Here is a 12,462-nt window from a genome sequence, read left to right as displayed (position 1 = left end):
TCTGCAAATGCAACGTGACGCCTGCAGACCAATCCATTTAAGTCTGCATTCCAAATGGCGCTCCTTCCCTTCCGAGCTCTGTCATGCGCCCAAACAGTGGTCCCCCCCCACAAATGGGGTATCAGCGTACTCCAGACAAATTAGACAACAACTTTTGGGGTCCAATTTATCCTGATACCCTTGTGAAAATACAAAACTTGGGGGCTAAAAAATCATTTTTGTGAAAAAAAAAAAAAAAATTTATTTTCACGGCTCTGCGTTATAAACTGTAGTGAAACACTTGGGGGTTCAAAGCTCTCAAAACACATCTAGATAAGTTCCTTAGGGGGTCTACTTTCCAAAATGGTGTCACTTGTGGGGGGGTTTAATGTTTAGGCACATCAGGGGCTCTCCAAACGCAACATGGCATCCCATCTTAATTCCAGTCAATTTTGCATTGAAAAGTAAAATAGCGCTTCTTCCCTTCTGAGCTCTGCTATGCGCCCAAACAATGGTTTACACCCACATATGGGGTATCGTCGTACTCAGGACAAATTGCACAACAACTTTTGTGGTCTAATTTCTTCTCTTACCCTTGGGGAAATAAAAAAATGGGGGTGAAAAGATCATTTTTGTGAAAAAATATGATTTTTTATTTTTACGGCTCTGCATTATAAACTTCTGTGAAGCACTTGTTGGGTCAAAGTGCTCAACACACATCTAGATAAGTTCCTTAAGGGGTCTACTTTCCAAAATGGTGTCACTCGTGGGGGGTTTCAATGTTTAGGCACATTAGGGGCTCTCCAAACGCAACATGGCGTCCCATCTCAATTCCAGTCAATTTTGCATTGAAAAGTCAAATGGCGCTCCTTCCCTTCTGAGCTCTGCCCTGCGCCCAAACAATGGTTTACACCCACATATGGGGTATCAGTGTACTCAGGACAAATTGCACAACAATTTTTGGGGTCCAATTTCTTCTCTTACCCTTGGGAAAATAAAAAATTGGGGGTGAAAAGATCATTTTTGTGAAAAAATATGATTTTTTATTTTTACGGCTCTGCATTATAAACTTCTGTAAAGCACTTGTTGGGTCAAAGTGCTCACCACACATCTAGATAAGTTCCTTAGGGGGTCTACTTTCCAAAATGGTGTCACTTGTTAGGGGTTTCAATGTTTAGGCACATCAAGGGCTCTCTAAATGCAACATGGCGTCCCATCTCAATTCCAGTCAATTTTGCATTGAAAAGTCAAATGGCGCTCCTTTGCTTCCAAGCTCTGCCATGCGCCCAAACTGTGGTTTACCCCCACATATGGGGTATCAGCGTACTCAGGACAAATTGTACAACAACTTTTGGGGTCTATTTTCTCCTGTTACCCTTGGTAAAATAAAACAAATTGGAGCTGAAATAAATTTTGTGTGAAAAAAAGTTAAATGTTCATTTTTATTTAAACATTCCAAAAATTCCTGTGAAACACCTGAAGGGTTAATAAACTTCTTGAAAGTGGTTTTGAGTACCTTGAGGGGTGCAGTTTTTAGAATGGTGTCACACTTGGGTATTTTCTATCATGTAGACCCGTCAAAATGACTTCAAATGAGATGTGGTCCCTAAAAAAAAATGGTGTTGTAAAAATGAGAAATTGCTGGTCAACTTTTAACCCTTATAACTCCGTCACAAAAAAAAATTTTGGTTCCAAAATTGTGCTGATGTAAAGTAGACATGTGGAAAATGTTATTTATTAAGTATTTTGTGTGACATATGTCTGTGATTTAAGGGCATAAAAATTCAAAGTTGGAAAATTGCAAAATTTTCCAAATTTTCGCCAAATATTCGTTTTTTTCACAAATAAACGCAAGTTATATCGAACAAATTTTACCACTAACATGAAGTACAATATGTCACGAGAAAACAATGTCAGAATCGCCAAGATCCGTTGAAGCGTTCCAGAGTTATAACCTCATAAAGGGACAGTGGTCAGAATTGTAAAAATTGGCCTGGTCATTAACGTGCAAACCACCCTCGGGGCTTAAGGGGTTAATCTTATGTTTGTTCTTTATAGAAAAGCCCTTCAGTTTGACAAAACAAAAGTAGCAGTCATCACTATGATTTTTGGGTTCTCTCCAAATCATGGGAACCGCAAATGGCATAACCACTTTCCTCATATTCAACCAGTCACGAAGACCATTTGAACAACTTGAGCATATCACATGAGGGGCCCAGCTTTTGTCTTGATCACCAAGTGGACACTTAAAGTACATCTGGTACATCTTTTTAATATCATAAGTGATTGAACGTACTTGGCTTTTTGGTGTAAAAGAACCACAAACATAGCAGAATCTGTTCGGATGATTAATACACTGTCGGGGCATTTTTCTCCTTTAAAGGGAACCTGTCACCTGAATTTGACGGGACCGATGGGTGGTGTTTTCGGGTGTTTTATTCACCCCTTCCTTTCCCGCTGGCCGCAATATAGCCTTGAAGTTGATTTGCTTTCCTCTGTAGAACACGCCTGCGCAAGGCAAACTTGCCTTGCACACGCGCAGCCGAAAAGCATTAGTGCGCATGCGCCGGCTCACTATGTCCCGGAACACAGCGAAATATTTCCGGGACATAGTGCGCCGGCGCACCCGAAAACACCGCCCATCGGACCGAAAAAAGGTCCCGCCAAATTCAGGTGACAGGTTCCCTTTAAATCAGATCACAGTAGAGGTTGTAAAGTTCAATGGTGGTTGACCACCTTTAACCCCTTCCTGACATCAGACGTACTATCCCGTCGAGGTGGTCCCGTATGACCGCCGACGGGATAGTACGTCATACGCGATCGGCCGCGCTCACGGGGGGAGCGCGGCCGATCGCGGCCGGGTGTCAGCTGCATATCGCAGCTGACATCCGGCACTATGTGCCAGGAGCGATCATGGACCGCCCCCGGCACATTAACCCCCGGCACACCGCGATCAAACATGATCGCAGTGTACCGGCGGTATAGGGAAGCATCGCGCAGGGAGGGGGCTCCTTGCGGGCTTCCCTGAGACCCCCAGAGCAACGCGATGTGATCGCGTTGCTCTGAGGGTCTCATACCTCCCTCCTCGCCGCAGGTCCCGGATCCAAGATGGCCGCGGCATCCGGGTCCTGCAGGGAAGGAGGTGGCTTACCGAGTGTCTGCTCAGAGCAGACACTTGGTAAGCCTGCAGCCCTGCACAGCAGATCGTCGATCTGGCAGAGTGCTGTGCACACTGCCAGATCAATGATCTGTGATGTCCCCCCCTGGGACAAAGTAAAAAAGTAAAAAAAATTTTTTCCACATGTGTAAAAAAAAAAAAAAATTCCTAAATAAATAATAATAAAAAAAATATATTATTCCCATAAATACATTTCTTTAAATAAAAAAAACAAAACAATAAAAGTACACATATTTAGTATCGCCGCGTCCGTAACGACCCAACCTATAAAACTGCCCCACTAGTTAACCCCTTCAGTAAACACCGTAAGAAAAAAAAAAAAAACGAGGCAAAAAACAACGCTTTATTACCATACCGCCGAACAAAAAGTGGAATAACACGCGATCAAAAAGACTGATATAAATATCCATGGTACCGCTGAAAACGTCATCTTGTCCCGCAAAAAACAAGCCGCCATACAGCATCATCAGCAAAAAAATAAAAAAGTTATAGTCCCGAGAATAAAGCGATACCAAAATAATTATTTTTTCTATATTTTAGTTTTTATCGTATAAAAGCGCCAAAACATAAAAAAATGATATAAATGAGATCGCTGTAATCGTACTGACCCGACGAATAAAACTGCTTTATCAATTTTACCAAACGTGGAACGGTATAAACGCCTCTCCCAAAAGAAATTCATGAATAGCAGGTTTTTGGTCATTCTGCCTCACAAAAATCGGAATAAAAAGCGATCAAAAACGGTCATGTGTCCGAAAATGTTACCAATAAAAACGTCAACTCGTCCCGCAAAAAACAAGACCTCACATGACTCTGTGGAGCAAAATGTGGAAAAATTATATGTCTCAAAATGTGGAGACGCAAAAACTTTTTTGCTATAAAAAGCGTCGCTGGTTTCACACTTGCGTTTTTGTCTGCAGCGTTTTTTGCACAAAAAAACACATGCGTTTTTCCCTATATTTAATATTGAAAACGCATGCGTTTTTTTTGTACGCGTTTGGTCGCGTTTTCAAACGCATGCGGTTTTTTTCTGCATGCGTTCATTTTCAGAAATACAACCTGCAGTATTTTCTTGCGTTTTTAAGCACATGCGTTTGTTTGCGTTAAAAACGCATGCATTTTTATCGAAAAAAAACAGAAAACACACTGAAAAGCTACCCACCACCATCAAGGTGATAAAGGAATCCAAACCCTAACCCTAACTCTACCCCTAACCTCACCCCTAACCGTTTAATGAACATTTTCTGACAGTCATAGTGCCACGTATTTCAGTGCCACGTATTTCAGTGCCACGTATTTCAGTGCCACGTATTTCAGTGCCATGTATTTCAGTGCCACGTATCACGTATTTCAGTGCCACGTGTTTCAGTGCCACGTATTTCAGTGCCACGTATCATGTATTTCAGTGCCACATATTTTAGTACCACGTATTTCAGTTGCACGTATTTCAGTGCCACGTATTTCAGTGCCACGTATTTCAGTGCCACGTATTTCAGTGCCACGTATCACGTATTTCAGTGCCACGTGTTTCAGTGCCATGTATTTAAGTGCCACGTATCACGTATTTCAGTGCCACGTATTTCAGTGCCACGTATTTCAGTGCCACGTATTTCAGTGCCACGTATTTCAGTGCCACGTATTTCAGTCACGTTTAGGGTTAGGGGTAGGGTTAGGGTTAGGGCTAGGGTTGGAGGTAAAGTTAGGGTTGGGGCTAAAGTTAGGGTTGGGGCTAAAGTTAGGGTTAAGGTTTGGATTACATTTACGTTTGGATTAGGGTTGGGATTAGAATTATGGGTGTGTCAGGGCTAGGGGTGTGGTTAGGGTTACCGTTGGGATTAGGGTTAGGGGTGTGTTTGGGTTAGGGTTTCAGGTAGAATTGGGGAGTTTCCACTGTCCAGGCACATCAGGGGCTCTCCAAGCGCGACATGGCGTCCAATCTCAATTCCAGCCAATTCTGCGTTGAAAAAGTAAAACAGTGCTCCTTCCCTTCCGAGCTCTCCCGTGCGCCCAAAAAGGGGTTTACCCCAACATATGTGTTATCAGCGTACTCGGGACAAATTGAACAACAACTTCTGGGGTCCAAGTTCTCTTGTTATCCTTAGGAAAATAAAAATTTGGGGGGCTAAAAATCATTTTTGTGGGAAAAAAAAGATGTTTTATTTTCACGGCTCTGCGTTATAAACTGTAGTGAAACACTTGGGGGTTCAAAGTTCTCACAACACATCTAGATAAGTTCCTTGGGAGGTCTAGTTTCCAATATGGGGTCACTTGTGGGGGGTTTGTACTGTTTGGGTACATCAGGGGCTCTGCAAATGCAACGTGACGGCTGCTGACCAATCCATTTAAGTCTGCATTCCAAATGGCGCTCCTTCCCTTCCGAGCTCTGTCATGCGCCCAAACAGTGGTTCCCCCCCACATATGGGGTATCAGCGTACTCAGGACAAATTGGAAAACAAATTTTGGGGTCCAATTTATTCTGTTACCCTTGTAAAAATACAAAGCTGGGTGCTAAAAAATCATTTTTGAGAAAAAAAATAAAAATTATTTTCACGGCTCTGCGTTATAATCTGTAGTGAAACACTTGGGGGTTCAAAGCTCTCAAAACACATCTAGATAAGTTCCTTAGGGGGTCTGCTTTCCAAAATGGTGTCACTTGTAGGGAGTTTCAATGTTTAGGCACATCAGGGGCTCTCCAAACGCAACATGGCGTCCCATCTCAATTCCAGTCAATTTTGCATTGAAAAGTCAAATGGCGCTCCTTCCCTTCCAAGCTCTGCCATGCGCCCAAACAATGGTTTACACCCACATATGGGGTATCATCGTACTCAGGACAAATTGCACAACATTTTTTGGGGTCCAATTTCTTCTCTTACCCTTGGGAAAATAAAAAATTGGGGGCAAAAAGATCATTTTTGTGAAAAAATATGATTTTTTATTTTTACGGCTCTGCATTATAAACTTCTGTGAAGCACTTGGTGGGTCAAAGTGCTCACCACACATCTAGATAAGTTCCTTAGGGGGTCTACTTTCCAAAATGGTGTCACTTGTAGGGAGTTTCAATGTTTAGGCACATCAGGGGCTCTCCAAACGCAACATGGCGTCCCATCTCAATTCCAGTCAATTTTGCATTGAAAAGTCAAATGGCGCTCCTTCCCTTCCAAGCTCTGCCATGCGCCCAAACAATGGTTTACACCCACATATGGGGTATCAGCGTACTCAGGACAAATTGCACAACATTTTTTGGGGTCCATTTTCTCCTGTTACCCTTGGTAAAATAAAACAAATTGGAGCTGAAATAAATTTTGTGTGAAAAAAAGTTAAATGTTCATTTTTATTTAAACATTCCAAAAATTCCTGTGAAACACCTGAAGGGTTAATAAACTTCTTGAATGTGGTTTTGAGCACCTTGAGGGGGTGCAGTTTTTAGAATGGTGTCACACTTGGTTATTTTCTATCATATAGACCCCTCAAAATGACTTCAAATGAGATGTGGTCCCTAAAAAAAAAATGGTGTTGTAAAAATGAGAAATTGCTGGTCAACTTTTAACCCTTATAACTCCGTCACAAAAAAAAATTTTGGTTCCAAAATTGTACTGATGTAAAGTAGACATGTGGGAAATGTTACTTATTAAGTATTTTGCGTGACATATGTCTGTGATTTAAGGGCATAAAAATTCAAAGTTGGAAAATTGCAAAATTTTCAAAATTTTCGCCAAATTTCCATTTTTTTCACAAATAAACGCAAGTTATATCGAATAAATTTTACCACTAACATGAAGTACAATATGTCACGAGAAAACAATGTCAGAATCGCCAAGATCCGTCAAAGCGTTCCAGAGTTATAGCCTCATAAAGGGACAGTGGTCAGAATTGTAAAAATTGGCCCGGTCATTAACGTGCAAACCACCCTTGGGGGTGAAGGGGTTAAAAAAAAAAAAAAAAAAAAAAAAAAAAGATGCGATGAGCCAACAGACTACATGTAGACATTTTCCCAGAGATGACTGAGGCAGCTTGTATTTAGAACTGATTTTACTGGAGGTAATCTGCTAGATAACTATATATTACTAGATGGTGGCCCGATTCTAATGCATCGAATATTCTAGAATATGTATGTATATAGCAGCCACATAAAATATAGCCACGTAGTATATAGGAGCCATGAAGTATATAGCAGACAAATACTATGTGGCCTGTGCTATATACTATGTGGCTGCTACATACATACATACATACATACATACATACATACATACATACATACATACATACATACATACATACATATTGTAGAATACCCGCTGCATTAATACAGGCCACGCAGTATATAACACAGGCCAAACAGTATATAACACAGTCCATGCAGTATATAGCAGCCATGCAGTATATAACACAGGCGACGTTGTATATAACAATGACCACGTAATATATAGCACAGCCCACGCAGTATATAGCAGCCACGAAGTATATAACACTGGCCATGTAATATATAACAGCCCACGCAGTATATAGCAGCCACGCAGTATATAACATAGCCATGTTAGTATATAGCACAGAGATGTAGTATATAACAGCCCACGCAGTATGTAACACAGCCCACGTAGTATATAGCAATGTGGGCACTATATGCGTGGTTAAAAAAGACTTAAAATAAAAAATAGACATATACTCACCCTCCGAAGGCCCCTTGAAGTCCTGGCACCTGTGTGCGGTGCACGCGGCATCTTCCGGTCCCAGGGTTGGTATGAGCGCGAGACCTGTGATGACGTCGCGGTCACATGGCCGCATAGCATCCTTGGCACCGGAACCTGCTGCTTGCACTGGCGAGGACAGCGGGCAACGTCGGAGGGTGAGAATAACTTTTTTTTTTTGTATTATTATTTGTAACATTAGATCTTTTTACTATTGATGCTGCATACGTAGCTTGAACAGGAGGAGAGAGGACCCTGCCCGCGAGGGCTCACAGACTACAAGGGATGGGTGAGGATACAGTAGGTGAAGGATAGAGCTGGTCGTGCAGTGGTTTGGCCAATCGGTGATTACTGCAGGTTGTAGGCATATTCTAGGTTTGGAGAGTATTCCTCACAAAATCTTGCTAGGAAATACGCATAAGTGTTCTATAAGCCAGTAATTCAGTGCGCTGTACAGTAAAATCACACTGACAGGTTAGAATAGCCAAAATAACTGCTTTGATGACTGCTTTGCACACTCTTGGCATTCTCTTGATGAGAATGCATAAACTCATTTGAACTCTAGCGTGGGAATTTTTCTGAATGTTTTCTCTATTCTATGTCCATTTTGCAAGACGGCGACAAAATCTTGCCGTACGGATTACACATGGAAAATTTTGGGAGAAAAAAATCGCATCCTCACATTGAATACGGATCACTGTTAAGGAAATTTTCTGCGTATCTCGGCCGTAAAAAATGGACTGTAGTTTGATAAATTTGGTGTGACGCCGGCCTTACACCTCAGTGGCTGAGCTGTTTTCTTTCTTTCCTATGAGACAACTTGCCCTCCCAGAAATGCAGTGAAAATACTCTCGCAATGGCGGCTGTCCTCTACCTTCCTTTCTATCTCCCTGTTGCAGGGCTCAGATCCCTGTAGAGGCCTGTCTCCTGTCAGTCTCACATACCAGTCCTTGCTGCCATCATCATCCTTTTCTGACTGACTCAAATCTTACCGCCTCAGAAGTTAGCTCCTCCCCATAACATGTGACTTTCCGAGAAGCAGTCATTAGTTGACTGCTCTGTTAATACTCCTTCCCATAAGACTCACTAAAAATCTTTACTGATGTTGTCCCTGTAAGAAAATTCACAATTACCTTATATAGTCTAGTATAAGCCGACCCGAGTATAAGCCGAGGCACCTAATTTTGCTACAGAAAAATGGGTAAGCTTATTGACTTGAGTATAAGCCGGCTATGTATGTCCCCCCATTCCTTTCCTGGTGTGCATAGCTCCCCCCTTCCTGTTCTGCTTTGTGTGGCTCCCCTCATTGTATGCATGGCTCCCCCTGTCCCCTCATTGTATGCATGGCTCCCCCATCCAATCTTGTATGCACGGCTCCCCCCGTCCCATCTTGTATGCATGGCTCCCTCGTGCCATCTTGTATGCATGGCTGGGCTCCCTCATCCTCCCCCTTGTATGAATGGCTCGGCGTCCTCCGCCGTCATATCACCCTCCTCACGCCGTCGCTGAAAGTCCCTGCATCTCCGTTGTCCCGGCACGGCAGCTTCTTCCTGTGTTGAGTGGTCACGTGGTACCGCTCATTAAGGTCATGAATATGCGCTCCATGCCTATGGGAGTGGAGACGCGTAAATATTCATTACCTCAATGAGCGGTACTACGTGATCACTGAGCACAGGAACCGGAAAGAGCTGCCGGTGCCGGGACAGAGATGCAGCGATGGAGGGTGAGTATTGATGTCTTCTGGATGCCGGCGGCTGCAGCTGTCACTGTTCTACAGCCGCTGGCTCCCCGCTCCCCCTCCCCCGCCAGCTTTCTGGGACCGTGATTCATGTATAATCTGAGGGGACGTTTTCAGCACAGAAAAAATGTGCTGAAAATCTCGGCTTACACAAGAGTATATACGGTAAGTAAGTCAAGCAAAGACATGGGAATAACATAGGAAAAGCCACATACATTGAAAATGCAGAAATAACGTAATAATAAAAATACCTCTCAGAATCTGTATGATAGAGCAAAACTAAGCATACTTTTGGAGTCAGCACATCAAACTCTATAACAGACATTAATTTTGCTGATGATTTTTTTGTGTTGTCAGTGCTATTGGAGTTTATCAAAGGAATCTTTTTTACCATGTTTTCCATCTGAAGCTAAAGGCGTAATAAAATATAGTCAGACACCCTGATTTCAGCGCTGTTACTTCTTGGGCTTGTTGATTTGTTAAAATTACTTCGTTAGAGTTCTCTTGATGTTGAATAATTGATATTTGTGGAGATGTCACTAAAAAGATACTAGACTGTTTCTCTTCCTAAATGAACTAATGTACCAATTTATTGTTATCTGATATTTATTTATTTTTTTATACATAGAATGTTATACTCATCAGCACATGTCTTGTGATTATTCTCTTACTTGGCTCATAAATCATTTCACCCTACAATTCTCTGAAAACAAGTGTTCCTACAAATGCTCGTTCAAACAAACTGCTTTATTATGGAGAATTAGTGTTTACACTGCCCCTTCCCATCACGGCCAATGTTTGTTTTTTGAGCTTTAAGGTACCGTCACACTAAACGATATCGCTAGCGATCCGTGACGTTGCAGCGTCCTGGCTAGCGATATCGTTGTGTTTGACATGCAGCAGCGATCAGGATCCTGCTGTGATATCGCTGGTCATTGATTAAAGTTCAGAACTTTATTTGGTCGTCAGATCGCCGTGTATCGTTGTGTTTGACAGCAAAAGCAACGATACCAGCGATGTTTTACAATGGTAACCAGGGTAATTATCGGGTTACTAAGCGCAGGGCCACGCTTAGTAACCCGATGTTTACCCTGGTTACCAGTGTAAAATGTAAAAAAACAAACAGTACATACTCACCTTTGCGTCCCCTGGCGGTCCGCTTCCTGCACTGACTGAGCGCCGGCCGCAAAGAGAAAGCACAGCACAGCGGTGACGTCATCGCTCTGCTGTTAGGGCCGGCACTCAGTCAGTGCAGGGAAGCGGACGCCGGGGGACGCGAAGGTGAGTATGTACTGTTTGTTTTTTTACATTTTACACTGGTAACCAGGGTAAACATCGGGTTACTAAGCGCGGCCCTGCGCTTAGCAACCCGATGTTTACCCTGGTTACCCAGGGACCTCGGCATCGTTGGTCGCTGGAGAGCTGTCTGTGTGACAGCTCTGCAGCGACCACACAGCGACGCTGCAGCGATCGGCATCGTTGTCTGTATCGCTGCAGCGTCGCTTAGTGTGACGGTACCTTAAGTTTTATTTCTTCCCTTCTAAGAGCTGTAACTGTTATTTTTACTTTAACCATATCAGGGCTTGTCCTTTGTAGGACACAAATATCAATGTAACCAACATTTCTCTTTGTAACCACCAATGTTTTTTTTCATAGATCAACAGATCATGTGTTTTCATTTTTTTTTTTTGTTTGCCTTACAGTCTCCCAGTATGGGCACATTGATGGGTGTCTACCTTCCGTGTCTACAAAATATCCTAGGAGTGATACTGTTTCTTCGACTGACATGGATAGTGGGCACAGCTGGAGTACTGCAAACCCTTCTTATTGTACTAATGTGTTGTTGCTGTGTAAGTAAATTTTAAATAACTTATTTTATAAGGGGACCTTACTTCAGTTTCAGTAGATATTCCTCAAGGCCTTAATGTTTGGCATTCAAGAAGGTGGGGGTCCCAGTACTTTAGAAACTGATAGCGCCCGTTTCGTCCCAGGTAAACCTTTTCCAGTAAAGGTTATCCAAACAGCGAAGAAGGAAGATCACAAAAAAGGTCACGATTCGTGACGTCGCAGCGTCGTATGATTATCGCTCCAGCGTCGTAGACTGCGGTCACACTTTGCAATCACGGCGCTGGAGCGATGCCGAGGTCCCCGGGTAACCAGGGTAAACATCGGGTTACTAAGCGCAGGGCCGCGCTTAGTAACCCGATGTTTACCCTGGTTACCAGCGTAAACGTAAAAAAAACAAACAGTACATACTCACATTCCGGTGTCTGTCCCCCGGCGTTCTGCTTCTCTGCACTGTGTAAGCACCAGAGCCGGAAAGCAGAGCGGTGACGTCACCGCTGTGCTCGCTTTCCGGCCGGCAGGCGCTCACAGTGCAGAGAAGATGAGACGCCGGGGGACAGACACCGGAATGTGAGTATGTACTGTTTGTTTTTTTTTACGTTTACGCTGGTAACCAGGGTAAACATCGGGTTACTAAGCGCGGCCCTGCGCTTAGTTACTTGATGTTTACCCTGGTTACAAGCGAACACATCGCTGGATCGGTGTCACACACAATGATCCAGCGATGTCAGCGGGTGATCAAGCGACGAAAGAGAGTTCCAAACGATCTGCTACGACGTACAATTCTCAGCGTGATGTCTGATCGCAGTAGCGTGTCAGACACAGCGATATCGTATGGATATCGCTGCAACGTCACGGATCGTACCGTCGTAGCGATCAAAGTGCCACTGTGTGACAGTACCCTTACCACTGCTGCACAGGGGGAATCTCGAACCATGTGTTCTGCGGTCTCTCATTCTGCATCAGCCGCAGTGGAGCCTGCTCAGCGGAGACGTCGGTCCCAGCGTCTTGCTCAGTCTCACACTGTGCAAAGG

General features: G+C 43.4%; 1 protein-coding gene and 1 long non-coding RNA gene across 4 annotated transcripts in view; one reads left to right on the top strand and one right to left on the bottom strand.

Moving 5' to 3' along the window:
* SLC12A4 (solute carrier family 12 member 4) overlaps window positions 1-12,462 on the top strand; it is a 474,963-nt gene that overhangs the window by 102,680 nt on the left and 359,821 nt on the right. For all 3 annotated transcript variants that reach the window (XM_077288127.1, XM_077288128.1, XM_077288129.1), the window contains one exon: window positions 11,287-11,433. In XM_077288127.1, coding sequence (XP_077144242.1) covers window positions 11,287-11,433 — 147 coding nt within the window. The remainder of the gene's footprint in view (window positions 1-11,286; window positions 11,434-12,462) is intronic.
* Window positions 1-12,462, bottom strand: part of LOC143807002 (uncharacterized) — a 174,408-nt gene that overhangs the window by 21,622 nt on the left and 140,324 nt on the right. The window lies entirely within an intron of this gene.

Source organism: Ranitomeya variabilis, chromosome 2 (assembly GCF_051348905.1).
Source record: "Ranitomeya variabilis isolate aRanVar5 chromosome 2, aRanVar5.hap1, whole genome shotgun sequence".
Taxonomy (NCBI): Eukaryota; Metazoa; Chordata; class Amphibia; order Anura; family Dendrobatidae; genus Ranitomeya; species Ranitomeya variabilis.
Note: the sequence above shows the minus strand (reverse complement) of the source record. Positions and strands in the feature narration are given on the sequence as shown.